The sequence below is a fragment of the Sceloporus undulatus genome, chromosome 3, assembly GCF_019175285.1.
Source record: "Sceloporus undulatus isolate JIND9_A2432 ecotype Alabama chromosome 3, SceUnd_v1.1, whole genome shotgun sequence".
In the NCBI taxonomy this organism is placed as follows: Eukaryota; Metazoa; Chordata; class Lepidosauria; order Squamata; family Phrynosomatidae; genus Sceloporus; species Sceloporus undulatus.
The window spans coordinates 266,087,677-266,104,422 of record NC_056524.1 but is presented as its reverse complement, the minus strand read 5'-3'; the positions used below and the strand labels follow the sequence as shown (position 1 = coordinate 266,104,422).

General features: G+C 42.1%; 1 protein-coding gene across 3 annotated transcripts; it reads left to right on the top strand.

Moving 5' to 3' along the window:
* The first annotated feature begins 3,868 nt into the window (after positions 1–3,868).
* THPO (thrombopoietin) lies at positions 3,869–16,746 on the top strand. 3 transcript variants are annotated; one of them, XM_042459526.1, is made up of 6 exons: positions 3,869–4,044; positions 7,145–7,871; positions 9,736–9,863; positions 12,773–12,859; positions 14,101–14,265; positions 15,039–16,746. In XM_042459526.1, exons 2-6 carry the CDS (start codon positions 7,859–7,861, stop codon positions 15,276–15,278), a joined length of 633 nt encoding a protein of 210 aa, XP_042315460.1. In that variant the 5' UTR covers positions 3,869–4,044; positions 7,145–7,858; the 3' UTR covers positions 15,279–16,746. The 3 variants fall into 3 exon arrangements, with proteins under 3 accessions (XP_042315460.1, XP_042315462.1, XP_042315461.1); XM_042459528.1 differs by having other exon boundaries at positions 3,870–4,044; positions 7,145–7,271; positions 15,039–16,745; XM_042459527.1 differs by lacking the exon at positions 3,869–4,044 and adding an exon at positions 4,152–4,271.

Sequence of the window (16,746 nt, the reverse complement as noted above, 5' to 3'; positions counted from 1 at the left end):
TTCACCTGCTTTAACTTCTGCTAGAGAATCCATAATTTTGTCAGCTACTTTTCCACCGACAAACACTTCTCACTATATAACACTTTGGCCCTCCACTTTTGTGGCTTTGATAAAGGACCAAGCAATTCCGAGAGAAAACACTAGGCATTGTAGGTCCTCCAGTGCAATTCTGTGGCCAATGTTTGCCCACAGGTTTGTGCAGGAGGACCTAGAGATTCCTAGAGCGGTGTCCCTCAGGTTAAAAAAAGTTGGTGTTTTGTTTTTTAATTTGCAGTTTTTCCACTTTCCTGGGGGTCCTGTGCCCCTGACCCCAGTGAATGTGGAGGGCCCACTCTATAATGAATCTTTGATTAGAACTAGGGGTGACTTTGGGCAGCAATCTATAAGCATTACCTATCTTAAAGCCTTTATGACTGGTTGACAATGTGTTCTTTTTGCTGGGCAAGAGGATTCGGGGCAGAGCTGTGTCAGAATTTTTATGAGTAATTTTTGTTCCAAAACTCCTGCAACCTTACCACTGACCAATTTCCAGCAGAGATTACAAGCACTTCACTACAAATTGCAGGATCCACAGGATGGAGCCCTGGCAGCTAATGCGTGTGTCAGTGTTAATAAACTGCTGTATAAGCCGTTGGTTTGGTTAACTACAATGCTTTTGCTTTATAGGCTTCTGAATCTGTTGTTACTTAAAAACATGGCCTGTTACAGACAGGCCAAAATAAAGCTGCTCGAGTCACTTTGGAGGTATGCTATTCAATGATGCATGCGTCCTAAGAGTCCAAAAGCGTGCACCAAAGGCACACTCCAGTTCTAAGGACCGGAGTGCAGCTTTTTGGGTGCTTTTGGACTCTTAGGATGCAACTTGCCCCGATCATTGAAATACCATTCCTTCAAAGTGACTCGAAGCAGCTTTATTTTGGCCTGTCTGTAACAGGCCATAAGTCACAGTACATAAAACACATGGGTAATGGTTGTGGGAGTGTAGTCCATGCAAGAACAAAGGAAGAAGGTGCCTGTGTTTCTGGAGGGAAAAATGCAAAAAATGTCCTCTATTTTGTACTTTTGCAGTCTTTAGAGGGAATGTTTTCCCTCCTTGCAGACAACTGCTGTCCCTCAAGGCCAATATAATGGATTAACCCTTGTGCTTTTAGCAAAGATGATACACTGCTGGTAGCTATGTTGACCCATTACTAGAAAATCCAGTAGCAAGAGTACTGCAGTAATAAAATACAGTAGACCCTTGTTATACGCTGGGGTTTGGTTCCAAGATCCCCCGTGGATAACAAAATCCATGGGTGCCAAATCCCTTAAATATAATGAAATAGCAAAATGGTGTCTCTTATAAAAAGGAAAATCTAGGTTTGATGTTTGAAATTTATACTTTTTGGAACATTTAAATCCGTGTATAAAAAATATGTGATAAAGAAGGACCGACTTGTACCTTTTTCCTCCTGTTGCTAGACGAACATCTTTTTTTCATGCAGCTTCTGCCAACAGATTGGCTGCTCAGAAGGAGCTTAATTAGAGCACAAAGACGATGCCTTCCAGGAACACTAGTCAGATTCCCAGGAAAAAAAGGATGTTTTCCCTGAGGCATGTGTATAATCTAGGTAAACAAAAACCATAAAATCTAAAGGGACTCCTTCCTTCTCCCCACGTAATCTGCATTTCCTCTCAAAACTGAGACAAGGATCTCTTTGCACCTAAAGTAGTAAACTTTACTACTTTACTACTACCCTCATGTTGTGTCCCAGCTACATTTCCCTGTCCATCCCATCTCAGGATGTCCTAATTCAATCACTGTTTTTTTCTTACTAAATTAAAGCTATCAACCAGCCTGGAATCCCAGTGTCGATTCCTAGGTCAACGTCACTAGAAATAACATTGGTCGGTACAGAACTGCCAAAATAAAGCCTGGCGTCATCAGGTCCGCTTGGAGGTAGGCTGTTTAAATGATGCAATACAAAGCCTAAGAATCTGGAAACTGCAATCTCGCTCAACAGCCATATGTATGTGTGCAAGTTTAGCATCCTGGGGAATTCTCAGCTTCCTCTATTAAAGAAAAAGACTATACAGTGAAGCTTTGCCTTATCTGGGGATCCGTTCTGGAACCCCCGTATAAGACAAATACAGCCTAATCTCAAGCCCCATCCAACAGAATGGAGTGTGTGCTCACGGCAGTGAGTGTGCATGCGCCATTCAGTAATTGCAGGACGGCTTCCGTGTAAACCGGAAGCCGTATATGGCACACCGACGTATGGAGCGGGCATGCTGTATACAAGATGCCTAGCATTTGTGTTTCATGATCTCTGATACAAATTGCAAGAGATTTGTGCATGTATCTAGTAATGATATACCTGGTGTAAAATTAACACTTTATCCAGTGTTAAAGTCAAGCATGCTCTTTAGAACCATATGAAGTTGTACATTTTATTTCTGGATGTGAGGACTGAATGAATATGGCAGCATAGGAAAAAAAATTGGAAGCAGGGTCACTGTACTAATCATGTTAAAAATGACTCCCCCCATTCTTTCTATTCTTCTTTCCTTTTACACTGCCTTTTTAGAATTAAAATAAAATATATAAACACACACACATACTAGTGCAATATACTTTTCCAAGGTGAAATGCTTTTAGGTAATCTGCAAATTACTAATTTTCCTGATTTGTTGCAACAATATACTAATTATTGTTTGCTTGTATATTAAGGCATTTCAAAAATTGATGTATGAGTGTGCATATATCATGGTCTTTATCTTTGAATATAATGCATCTAAATGCGAGGTGTTAGTAACAATGTAAATATTGCTGAAAAACAGGGGTTCATGAATATGTAGTGCTATTAGCGATTTATCAGTCATAACCGACATTTAACAGCTGGGGGGGAGGGGAGAATTGTTGTAAAGAATGAAAACAAAACAATCTAAGAGGCAAACATTGGGATTTTATTTGGTGATATAATTTCAATAAAGACTATATTTTTTAAAAAAAGAAAGCAGTTTAACTACCAGTAAAAAGGACTGACTCTGGCTTCATCTATACTGTACTGCTGAATGAATGCAGTCTGACACCACTTTAACCTCCATGGCTCAATGCTATGGGCTTTGTAGTTTTGTGAGCTGTTCAGCCTTCTCTATTAGAGAGCTCTGGTGCCACCACAGACTACAAATCCCAAGATTCCACAGGATAGAAGCATGGCAATTAATATAGATGCATATTCTTAATATGGTTGTATGTTTTATCTGTTTTAACTTTTGCTTGGTTTTTAATCCATTTTATAGTGTTTTAATGTGGTGTTTTTAAATTGGTTTTTAAAACTTTTTGTAAAGTTTTTTAAAATGTGTTGTTACAGAAGCCACCTTAGGTCCCAGAATGGGAGAGAGGCAGCATATAAATAAGGAAAGCAAGCAAGCAAGCAAGCAAGCAAGCAAATAAATAAATAAATAAATAAATAAATGTGGTGTCAAACTGGATCAATTCTGCGGTGTGGCAGCAGCCTCTGACTTGTTCCCTCTCTCTGACTGCAATCGCACTGCAGAAATAATCTGGTTTGACACCACTTTAACTTCCATGGCTCAGTGCTATGGAATTCTGGGATTGCCACGGGCGGCAAACTACAAATCCCAGTATTCTATAGCATTGAGCAATGGCATAGTGGTGTCAGATAGGATTATTTCTGCAGTACGGATGCAGCCTCTCACTCCTTTGTTTGGTTTCAGGGTATGCACTTCCTTTGAGCTTCTGAGGGACCGTATTCAAGTGATGTGCGCTTGCACCATGCCATCCTGCCTACCTCTTTGCTTTTATGGGACGTGAGATCTGTCACATCCTGACCTGGCCCTGAGCCTGGCTGAAGTCCTGTGTCAGTGTGTGAGAGAGCGCATTCAGGCAATATCAACTCAGCAAGCAGGAAGGTGGTTGACCTCTCTTATCTTCTGCTTCCTACTCTTGTTGCGGGTGCTGCCCTTCACTCCCTGCCCAGTCTCTACCAGGCTGTCTGTGGGTGCGATCCCCAAGACGTCGGACCTCCTGCAGCATTCAAGGTGGGTGATTTGCTTGGTCCAGGCCTGGCATGCAACAAGGCTGTCATTTGAGGGTCAGTTCCATAATATAGCAAGAGACAGTGGGGAGTTGTTTGCTTGGCACATCAAACAGAGAAATTTACCAATAGGGGCGGGTTTCTGCCAGGAAACCGAGGCTGTGTTTTGTTCTGGTTGTAGGACATGCAGAGTGTTTACTAGAGAAGCCTCCTTGCATTAGCAATTAAAAGGTAACCTTGTCTTTTTCTCTTTAACTTTGTATTTTAACTTTGTTAGCCGCCCCGATTGTTCTCAGAGGGGCGGGATACTAATCAATTTTATTATTATTATTTATTTAATTTTCAACAGTTAAGAAAAGAATGGAAGAAGTAGCGGGAGGGGAAAGGGAGGATTACACATGGAGAAAAGGGAAGGAAATGACATCTGAAGCTCCCCATAAAATTCAATGAATGAAGCAGAGGCGTTACTAGGGTTGGCATCACATGGTGCGGTAACTCATGGTGTCATTCCCCTCCATTGACCTCCTCCCATACCACACCTCACAGAATCCTTAGTAATGTTTTTTGTATTAATGTTATTCATAAATTGTAATTCCCCCTATATCACTAAATTTAATGGCAAAAGTTGTGACATAAACCACTAACAAGATTAAAATTATAATGTCGTGTGCACAGCCTAAATGTAGTTTCATACACATAGTTTTGTGCGGTTAAAGTAAAAATTTGGTATGATGTGATGCTTTTAAAGAAAATTTAAAGCAAATGTTTTAAATGTTTTAAATGTATAATGTTACATTTATAAATTTTAAAATGTATTTTTTAAAAACCTGGAGCCAGTCTCTTTTCCTCCCACTGAGACTCACCCCACTCACCTCACCTCTTCTGCAGAGTTACACCATTTTAAAGGGATGCAGGGGAACTCCACAGCCCATTTCTGCCAAAAGGCAGATGTTTGGGGAACAGTGGTGTCACCACTCTTAGGATGTCACCTGATGTGGCCTGCACCCCTTGCACCATCCTAGTGATACCCCTGGAAACAGGGGCATGAAAGACTTGTTTAAAATCATCTCAAGACAGACAAAGGCCAGAGAGTAGGGTGGCTCCATGAAAAGGACAACAGCTGTCCCACAGCAGTAGTAATTACATGGAAGAACAAATGTTAGTGGGTGTACCATTTAAAATTACAGCACTGCAGCCCTGACCTCTTTTGCATGTGACCACCTTATAAGAGAGCAAGTGGTACCATCTTGGCCCAGAGACACGTGTGTGTGTGCGCGTGGAGAATCTAAAAGTGGTGGCAGAAGTGCCCCCCAAAAGAGAAGGGTAGATCTAATTAGGGGCAAAATGCACCATCTAGTACAAGCAGGAAGTAGGAATGGGCAGAGTTTATAAGTTAACTTATATTGCCTTCGCTCTCCACAAATGTAGCACTTTGATGCACCTTTATCTGCCATGGCTCCATCCTCTTTTATTTTGGGAGATGGATTTCGATTTGTTTTGAATGATGTTAGGTGGTGCATCTACATTGTAGAAATAATGCAGTTTGACACCACTTGAACTGCAAACTGAGTTCAAGTGGAAAAATTCTGCATCCAACCTTTGGTCCATACAGCTCAGTTGTATCTGTTCTGCCAGGCAGCTGCATCCCAAGGTTTTCTGCAGGCACCTTTCCCAGGCATTTCTGGGAATGGATTGAACCTGGGACCTTCTGTAAGCAAAGGCTGTGATCAACAGTTGAACTATACCTCCTCCCCTGATCCTATCTGGAAGGATCATAGGCTTATTTTCTTACCTAAAGAATAGGTGGGGGTGGGGTGAGGTGGGGTGGGGGGTACTGAGGAACAGTCCCCTACCAACTGCCAGCATTTCTTCAAATGCTGGGGAAATTAGCTTTGCAAAAGGCTCAGGAATCTTTTGGGCCATTTGCACCAGTATATAACAGTACTAACTGGGAAGGATTCCAGGATTTGGATGAATTAAGAAGGTTTCGTTTAGAAAAATGCAGAGTGAAATCATATAAACAAGATAGCAGTTTAAACAAACAAGGTGTACAGAGCTAACCAAAATGGAAATGTGGAAAGGGAATAGTGGAGTTTTAGGGAGTTATAATTACCTGTCCAAAGAGAAGACCATGGAAGGCTGGAGTGGCTCAAACTGGGAGGTCCAAGGGCAACACAGAACATACAGAATGCAGTATGCAGGCTGGGTTGTGTGTGCAGAGGTTAGGTTTTGAAACCATATTTAGACCTTAAAACAAGCCCCCGGCTATAGACTGTCTGGCAGGGTAGCAAAGGAATAACATAACAATGGCCTGTTACAGACTGCCAAAATAAAGCTGCTTCGGGTCTCTTTGGAGGTATGCTATTTAAATGATGCATGGGTCCTAAGAGTCTGGAGATCGCGCCAAAGCCACACTCCATTCCTAAGCACTGGAGTGCAGCTTTGGTGCAGCTTCCAGATTCTTAGGATGTATGCATCATTTAAACAGCATACCTCCAAAGAGACCTGAAGCAGCTTTATTTTGGCAGTCTGTAACAGACCAATGTTATTTCTAGTGACGTTGACCTAGGAATCGACAATGGGATTCCAGGCTGGTTGATAGCTTTAATTTTAGTAAGAAAAAACAGTGATTGAATTAGGACATCCCTGAGATGGATGGACAGGGAAATGTAGCTGAGGACACAACAGAGGGTAGTAGTAAAGTAGTAAAGTTTACTACTTTAGGTGCAAAGAGATCCTTTGTCTCAGTTTTGAGAGGAAATGCAGATTACGTGGGAGAAGGAAGGAGTCCTTTAGATTTTATGGTTTTGTTTACCTAGATATACACATGCCTCAGGGAAAACAATCCTTTTTTTCCTGGGAATCTGACCTAGTGTTCCTGGAAGGTCATCGATCTCTTAAAAGCATGCTATCTCCAGCTATGAGATATAAAAATGTGAGGACCCCAAGATAGTGCATAGGGTATGCAGGGGTGCTTATCCATTAAGTTATTTCTTATGTGCCATTAAAAACACAACAAACTTAATTCTGGGATGGCAGGGGGTACGGTGAATATGCATATGGTGCCGCTTAAGCATGTTACTGATTGCCCCAACTTTTTACAGGTGGGACCTGTGGATCGCTGAGCCTGTGGAAGATTCATTCTGAGGGATTGTCCTTTCTTTCCATGTGGATGCTTTGGAAGAAGTGGATCCAAGCCAGACAGAAAGTGGCCAGGGCCAGCTGGGGGAAGTAAGCAACTACAGCTGTACCTTCAAAGCTGGGATTCCCAACCAGGGCACTAGGATGCCCACATTTCAATGACCAAAGGAAGCAAGTGCAGCATTTCCCCAGGTGGATAGGCATCTGAGCCCCTAGTGGATAGGTCGGTGGATATGAATCCCTTGGTTTGAGACCCTCTGGAAGCACACAGTCTCACCAGCTGAGTCACCACTACTGTCAGGACTCTGACACAGCCTTGCTTCATCCATCAGCCAAGAGAGCGCCAAGGAGGAAATGCCTGGAAGCAGAAAGCCTTCCTGAAGGTCTATGCTCCATGCTCAAGGCCCTTTGCCCAAAGGTCACCACCAGCAACAGCACAACAGGAAGCCACGCAGGGCCGTCTCTGAGTGCTAGGAAACTATGCAGAGAGCATCCCAGAAAACACACACACATACATAGAGGAGGGAGTCCCTCTGGCCAGTGTTCTGCACAGCAGCTGCCCACCGCCTTCGCATGTCCCAGTGTGAAAAGCTGCCTTCAATGGAAGCCCAACAGGAGCCAGAGAACTGCTACTGTCCCTGGGCAGGAAGATGCTGTGATCAAGTGGCCACCTTGGCATGGAGTTGAACCGTGAGTGCTGGCCAAATGGACATACACACAGCTTTCCATCTGTCTCTCTTTTCCCTTGTTAAAAATATCCTAATATTATTGGGAAATACAATCAGAACTCCTGGGTCCTCAAGGGAGAGGCTGGCAGGGGGCAATGCTTGAAAAGTTACTTTTTAAAACTATAACTCCCAGAATCACCAATGCTTGGAAAAGGTGCTTTCTTGGAAAAGGTGACAACTTCTCAGAAGTGGCCATCCTGGTTGGGGAATTTGTGATCCAAAAAACTAACTTTTCCCAACAGTGACTGCCTGGGGGAATCATTCACACCCCATCACCTTGGAAGCTTTTCTTCCTAATTCTAAAAAGATATGGGATGTTTAGGAACTGAGAGGAAAGCACTCTGTACATGCACAGGTGTTAGGAAGCTGATTCCAGCCAAATGGGCTGAACCTCTGGAGGGTTGGGGCACCACAAGGTGGCTGAACATAATGGAGGAGCATGTCAACAATACAGGCTCAAGCAGTTATGGAACCCTGCTTCATTTGTGAAGAGTAAGAATTGCAAACCCTGGAAACAGGGTCAGGGAATAAACTGATTCCCAAACCACTTCAGTCTGGAGGGAAACAATATTAAAAATAGAGTTGGGCCTCCACATTTGCAGCTTTGACTTTTGCGAATTTGATTGTTTGAGGTTTTGATTAATATGTTCTCTCTAGGAATCTCTAGGTCCTTCAGCGCAACTCTGCCAAAAGGTCACCATAGAGTTTTGCTGGAGAACCTAGAACTTCCTAGAGAAAACCCTTCTCTAGGCATTTGTAGATCTTCCAACATGATTCTGTGATCACCCTCTGGCAGACTCACACTGGAGGACCTGGAGATTCCTAGAGAGGTGTTCTCTCAGGTACAAAGAATAGTGGTTTTTTATCTGCATTTTCCCCACATTCACAGGGGCCCTTCACTAACCCCAGTGAATGTGGAGGGACCACTGTAGTTTGCAACCAATTTCTCTTTTGAACATTGAAGTGCCTGACTCAGAAAGAAACAGAAACCAGATTACATAGTTTATGCAGTGTGCAATTTTATGACTTAGAGGTTAGCCCCATTGATCTGAGATAAATGATTAAGGCCAGAATGTTCAGTTTCACTTTTTCCAGGATCATGCAGCATTGGCAAGGGAAGGTGGACAAAATCCGTTGGTTTTGAACAGAGCCTCTTTCTCAGTGCCTGCTTTCTTCCACAGTTTCCCCCTTTCGGTTGTCATTGTTTATCCCATGGGTGGGCAACTGTGGCAGGCAAGAGATCCGTCTGCTTACACCCTTAGACAGCCTTAAAAAGACTGTTAAGACGGATCTCTTCTGGCAGGCCTTTCCAGAACCCAGCCTCAGGAAACTCCTATGAATAAATAGATACCGCCACTCCCATTGATTATTGTTATATTGATTATTGTTATGTTGTTTGACCTTTGGGTCAGTTTTAACTTGTATGGTTTTAATTCTCTACTAGATTTAATACCTTTTTAAGGGGGGAGGGTACTAGGGATTTGATATGTTTTGTATTTTTAACTTGTTAGCCTTGATTGTTCTCAGAGGGGTGGGATACAAATAAATTTTATTATTATTTATTATTATTATTAATCTGGAAGGGAAAAAAGTGGGAATGTATCATGGATTTGAGGGGGAAAAATTCAGATATTTGGCCATGCGTGTGGACTGCACTCCATAGTGACGTTGTTGTGAGGCGGAGGGAAGAGTTCACATATACAGATCTGGGAACCTTAGTGTCAATCTTTGACCTTCCTAGATCTAGCAGTTAGGACCATGGAGCTGATTTGGTGGGTGCCAAACTTCTGACAGGCTGTCTCTTTGTCTCTCCACTCCCTTCCCAGGGCTCCTTCTCCTGACTACCTTCCTGCTCCATATAAAACTAGCCAGGATGATTCCCACACCACTGATCTGTGACAGGAGACTAATCCAGAAGTACATCAGTGAAAGCATAGACCTGGAGGACCAAGTGGTAAGAGACACCTATTTGTTGTTATCCTGATGACATAAAGACCTAGGTGCACCCTCCCTTTGCAAAATGACGTGTGGGGGTGAGTTTGGGTTTGTTTGCAACTCTTTGTAAGGTTGTACCTCTGGATGGTAGCCAAGTCCTTGAATGGAGCAAGGACTCTGATTGCAGTGTTTGGCATGTCACCTCTGGAAGGAAGGACTGGAACATGGAAGTACAGGCTTAGCCTCCCTTATCTGAAATTCCAAATCCCAAAATTGTCCAAATGGGTAGCTGAGTTAGTGACACCTTTGCTTTCTGTTCAATGTACATAATTTTTGTTTCATGAACAGGATTATTACAAATATTATGTATAAAATTATCTTCAGGCTCCATGTATAAGGTGTACAGGTAACATCAATCAATTTCATGTTTAGATGTGGGGTCCATCTCCAAGATATCTCATTATGTATATGCAAATGTTCCAAAATTGGAAAAAAAACCCCAAATCCAAAACCCTTCTGGTCCCAAGCATTTCAGATAAGGAAGACACAACAATAGCTTGTTATGAATAATGAATTGTAGTCGTTGTTGTTGCAATTGTGTTTTACGGTTACTGTACTTTTATAGTTACATAAGTATATTGCCATGCCTTAGGTGCATCTTGTACTGTAGGCCAGTGGCTTGCAGCTGTTCGTTTGTTTAAAAAATAGGTATTACTGCGTTATTTTGAATAATAAAAATAAGAAAAGTTACTTTAAAAAAAAGCTTGCATGCTTTGCAAGCACACTTCCACACTTGTTCTCACTCCAAACCCACAATCTGAGTATCTGCCATTTGCACATTGCAGGAGCCTCTTGGGAACCATAGAGAGCTGACTTATTCCAGGCAGTGTCAGCAAAGGGCTTCCACATGATTGTGGCAGTGAGTTCGGTTTTAATCCAAATTGTCCAAAGGGAATTTTTGATCCAAAACACATGATAGAAATAATCAATTCTGAAACCTCTTTAACTGCCTGGCTCAATGCTAGGTAATTCTGGAAACTGTAATTTCATGAGACATTTAGCTTTCTGTGTCAGAGCGCTCTAGTGACACAATAAACTACAATTCCCAGGATTCCGTAGCACTAAATCAAAGCAATTAAAGCAGTCCCAAACTGGATTATTTCTGGAGTATGTTTTGGATCTTTCTGGGAATCACATTCAGCACCTTCGATTGTTGCTTTAAAATTTAGCCTAAACCTAGTGTGGATTCACCATCGCACTCCCACTGTTTCCCAATCAGATAGCTTCTTGATCTGCAGCAACGCTGTCTACTATACTACAAGGATCAGCAGCTTTTCCAGGTCTCAGGTATTATAGAAATTTGGCAAACAGAGGAGTTAATCATGACAGTTTCAGTCCTCCAGCAATCCACAACAGAAGTAGGCAGAGACACAGAGGCATTGCTTTTCTATTATTTATGCTCAAAGGACTTAACATTGTAATTAAACATTCCAATACTAAACAGACATTACCTTCTCCCAGGTAATAAATAATCTACTATAAAATCTCACAGTTTATATGTCAGCAGTTGCCACAGTTACCAAGGAACATTGTATAAAGTAAAATATAGGACTTGAAGACACCTGTTAACTGATGGCAACCCCATGAGTTTCAGAGGGTTTTATTAGGCAAGAAATACTCAGAGGTGGCTTGCCATTTCTTTCCTCAGAAAGATAGCTTACAGCACTTGCTATTCCTTAGTGGTATTCCATCCAAATACTAACCAGGCCTGACCTGCTTGTCTCCTGAGATCAGATGGGATCTGTTGCCTTTGGGATATAGTGCTATTTGTCTGTGATCTCATTTATCTCTCTGTGATCTCCAGGTAGTAGTCTCACTTATCCGACATGCTTGGGACCAGAAGTGTTTTGAATTTCAGATTTTTTATTTTTATTTTGGAATACCTGTATTTGCATGTACATAAATAATGAGATAGCTTGGAGATTGGACCCAAGTCTCAACACAAAATTCATTTATGTTTCATATATACCTTGAAGGTAATGTTATAGACTATTTTAAAAATAGTTTGTGCATGAAACATAGTTTGTGTTCATAGCACAATCGGAAAGCAAAAGTATCACTATCTCAGCCACCCATGAAAAAGGGCAGGTTTTGTGAGCAAAATTATGGATTTTTATATGACTCCTGGCTAAGTCAAGGGCAAAACTTAGGGACATGCAACAAAGGACCTAAATGATGAAGCAAAGGAAAACAATGCCAAAGAACCTACAAAATTATGGCAGCATAACTGTTTTGGTTCACACTAAAGGCTGGATGGAAGAGAGAGTAGAGGGAGGTCAGTGCCTCCAGGACAGATTGCCTTTCACCAGGGGATGGCTCCTTTTCAAAGAAGAGTATTTGCATTGACCCGTGGATAAGTCGGCCTAGGTTTTGGGGGTCAATTTTTTGACTAAAATTTCTAGACTTATACATGAGTATATACAATAACTTATAAAACATATTGCTTACAGAAAGATATCCTGACTGCTAAAGGCAAAGTTTAGCTTTTGTTTAGAAATGCAACTAATCTGGCAGAGTGTTAAACTGTTAGCATGAAGGAAGAATCTCATGAAAGAAAGGGGAAGAAATATCCAGATAATTGATAATTGCCCCTTTTCTTTAACATCACTTATTCTTTGTCTGTGTGCCTTCAAATCACCTGTGGTTTTCCACAAACAAGAGTAAAATTTGAAAGCATTGTTATCACTTCATTCAGTTGTCAGCAAAAAGAGGTGACGAGATCTGCACTGAAAAATATCAATTGGTAATGGTGAACAAGGAGAAAATGCAGAAGACTTCTGCTAAGGGAAGCTTTTCTGGGGTGTGAAGTCTTGACACAGCCCTGTTAGCTGGCCCTGGACTCCCTCTAAATGTCCTTTCTCTTTGCAGAGCCGATGTGAAAACCTTCCCATTCTCCAGCAGCCTGTGCTCTTGCCCCTGGTAGGCTTCAGCCTCCGAGAATGGATGGCAAAGACAGTGAGTATGTAGGGATGGGTGAGAATGTTCACAAATAGTCAGTTCATTAACTATATGTGTGTATGTGCATGTGTGTGGTGCTGTTGTTGGGTGCCTTCAAATCATGTTCGACTTATGGCAATCCTAAAATGAACCTATCATGGGGTTTTCTTGGCAAGTTTCTTAAGAGGGTTTTGCCATTGCCATCCTCTTGAGGCTAAGAGGGTGCGTCTTCTCCAAGCTCACCCAGTGGGTTTACATGGTCAAACCACTACACCACGCTTACTGTGATTTACTCTGCAAAAGAAGTTGTGTGGAAAGCATAAGCCTTTGTAGATTTGGTCTGCTTCCTCAGATACATTGGGGGAGAGGGAGGCTGCATCCACACTGCAGAAATAATCATTTCTAACACCATTTTAACAACAATCGCTCAAGGCTATGGAACTCTGGGATTAGTAGTTTTGGGAGGCAATTTAGCCATCTCTGTCAGAGAGCTCTGGTGCCATAACAAACTACAGATCCCAGGATTCCATAGGATGGAGCCATGGCAGTTAAAGTGGTGTCAAAATGGGTTATTTTTGCAGTGCAGATGCAGTAGAGTCAGGGGGAGGGAGAGGTTTCTTTATGGACTAGGAAACTACTTGAAGGAAATCTTAGGCATGAAGAGATTCTTCACATTCATAATTTCTTCAGTGCAAAAATTGCCATGTGTTGGTTGGTTCTGCACAGAAAAATGAGATTTTCTGCACAGGAAACATCCCCCCTCAATAGTACAGAGAGGATTGTCTGTACAGGAAGCTTGCTCCCAGAGCAGAAAATCATGTTTTTAATTCCAAACAAAGCAACAAAACCCCACCATGTGCTTTTTTTTTTGCACAGTGTTGACCTGCAAATACTCCTCAAAAACTGTAAAGCTTTCAATGAGTCACTCTCACTGGAGAGAAAAACTGCATGATTTGTGGAGGAGAAAGACAAGTTATAAAAATTACATCAAGAGTGGATGAAAGAAGGGATGAGCTGGGTTTATCAGATGGTGCAGTTTAGTCAATTTACAAAATATGCAATGCTAATATCCTGCGATCTTGTCCTTTTGCAAAATCATGATTTGGCTGCGAGAGGAATCCAATTAACCCTCCCACAGGTCTTTCCACATGTATTTGACTGTAAAAACCTGTATTCTTCTAATCCATCATATTGGGATGAAGGTCGGGAGAAGGGCAAGAATTAAGAGGTTGTACATTTGGTTGTCTTGTCTTTCTTAGAATCAGGTCAAAGCTCAAGAAGTTCTCCGTGACCTGCTTACACTGGTGGATGTCATAGCTATCACCCAGCAAGAACTGACGCAGGCCTGCCCCTCTCTACTTCTTCAGAAGCTTTATGAGAAAGCCAGCTCCTTCGTTCTGCATCTACAAAGTTATAGGTCACAGGTGAGACTACCAGCAACTCTTCCAGAGCACTGTCCAAAGCACCACTGTCTTCTTCATCAGGCAAAAGACTTTTTAAAAAAACCATACAGAAGAAAAGTGACGATGTTAGTCAGAAGTCAGTGTTTAGTATCAGGCGCTGTTTCTGTTGTAGTTGACTTGTTCTGGAAGGGATCTCCCGATTCAAAATGCAGGGTGTATTTTCATCATTTTGGTTGGCCAATAGAGGTATCGCTCTTTTGTGCATTTTGTTATTTTGCTACATGGCCAATACAGCTATCCCTGAATATGTCTTTTGGGCATGATGATGGTGATGATTGGCAATTTAAGTTTTCTTAGGCTTCAGCCTTTAGTAAGGAAACAAAAATATTTAAATGTCAAAGCCAAGCCTCTTAGGGTCTAGCTTTAAATCAGCAGAGTAGCAGAAATGTGATCTTGCCTAACTATGATTCCCTAAGAACTGATAGTGACTCAAAAACAACAAACATGTAGCTTGTAGTTTAAAACAAAAGTTTACTAATGGCTTTAATCTATACATACATAAAAGCTATATCCTAATCTAGTTAGTGAATACTTCAGATAAAAAGAAATCTTTATCTCACCATCTCACCCTTAGAAAGTCTAATGTCACGTAAGTTTTTCTTGCAGTTAAGGAGCTACTTGTGATTCTCCCCCTTGAACTTGAACCTGTTTGTGGCTGACAGCTTGGATTCCCACCTGCTGTCTCTGAAGTGCTGGGTTTGGAGAGGCACCCAAATTTGTTTTTCTTGTTCCAGGGACAGGAAATGACAAGGCAGACAGAAGGAGCCCCTCAGCTTATCCCAGAAGGAAACCTCAGGACTATTTTCCAGACCTACAAACAGCTCTTGCAAGGAAAGATCCACTTCCTCTTCAATGACTTGAGGAAAGACTTCTCTTGCAGCCTGGGTCGCCAGGCTAGGGCTGCCGTGTGGGCTCAACATCCTTCCAGCTGGGCTACTTCAAGGGGCCAGCAGAGAGAGACCCTGCAGGTCTAAGCCATTTGGAGAGAGTAGCTGGCCCTTTCGTGGCCAAGAGCGGAACACCGAATGGAAGAGCAGTGCAGCCCAGACCCTTGAGATGATGGTCTTGGGGAAAAACACTGGGAGAGGAATATAACAATGGCTTCAGAGAAGTCAGAGCCCTCAAGTAAATAGCTGCTTGCTTTAGCTGCCTGCAAGAAAAAGGAATCCCAGAGTCGAGTGAGTCCAGCGATGCTCTCCAAAGGACCATGCTCTTTGCTCCCCTCATTGTACTTGGCTGATGGCTATCCAAAATTTTAGCACCTCTGATGCAGTGTATGCAGCTAGAGAGAGCAGATGGGAACTGGTATTGACCATTCTCTTGACAGAATTGTGGGCTTTCTTTCTAGCCATGCACACTGGATGCCACTTGGCATCATTCCCCTGCAAGAAGGTGACATTACCTGTTGATCACCATGTCCTTTAAGGTCCCAGTGTATTTTAGGCTTCTTGCCAAGACCAGACAGGCACACTTGGTTTGTTTGTTTGGATAGATTGCAAGCTGCACCCACTTAAAAAGCACTAGTAGCTCAAGGAAATGGAGACACAGAATAGCTAGCCATGAATTCCAGCTCCTCTGTAAGTCCTAGATACATTCTCCTAGTTATGGTTCCAGCTTCATTTAACAGACTACAGAAGCCATATTTTGGTAGGTAACAAGTGAAGAAACACTAATAAATTTAAGAGCCAAGTAACACAATTATTGACTTTGGGACTTTTCACTTTATGCCAAGACCTGCCTCAAGAATTTGGAAAAGGCACAGCAAAAGCATTTTTGATACTCTAATAATTAAAATGGAGCAAACAGGGACACACTTCGTGGATGTTCTCACTTCTGTCCCCAGAAACAGGACACAGGGTACTTGGAAATGTAAGCTGACAATTGTAAATAAGAGTTGGACTCTTAGCAGCAGGTACAGAAGAAAGAAACCTCTTTGCCTCTCCCAGACACATTGTCCCGTTACACCTTTATTCCCAAGTGTCTGCAGGCCACTGCGTCCACCCATGGCAAGGCCAAGAAGAGCCAGATTGCACCTCTGATGCAGTATATGCACAAAAGTCTGTTACAGACACTGCTTGGAAGGGAGCTATAAAAGGCTTTCTGTCTATACTATTACCACAATAAAGACTTGCCTTTCTTTTTTTTAACAAAAAGAAGTGTCTCATCATATTTTCCAAGGCACATAAAGCTAAAGGTCAGCAAAAGAGATGGCCAAGGTCTTGCACACAGCAGACCAGATGTAGAATCATGGAATCTTTCACTGAAAGGGGGCCATTATGGTCATTGGATCTAACCCATTACACAGGAATACACAAGTAAAGCACTCCTGAAAGATGTCCATCCAACCTCTGTTTAACAGCCCCCAAAGAATCCACCACCTTCTATTCCAATATTGAACAGTAAAGAAGTTCTTCCTAATGTTTATGTAGTTCCTGTGCTAGT

Excerpts from the sequence above, each read along its gene's own strand:
- THPO (XM_042459526.1), top strand. Across the intron at positions 12,860-14,100 it reads GAGAATGGATGGCAAAGACA|AATCAGGTCAAAGCTCAAGA; the intron begins GTGAGTATGTAG and ends TGTCTTTCTTAG. Across the intron at positions 14,266-15,038 it reads TACAAAGTTATAGGTCACAG|GGACAGGAAATGACAAGGCA; the intron begins GTGAGACTACCA and ends TTCTTGTTCCAG.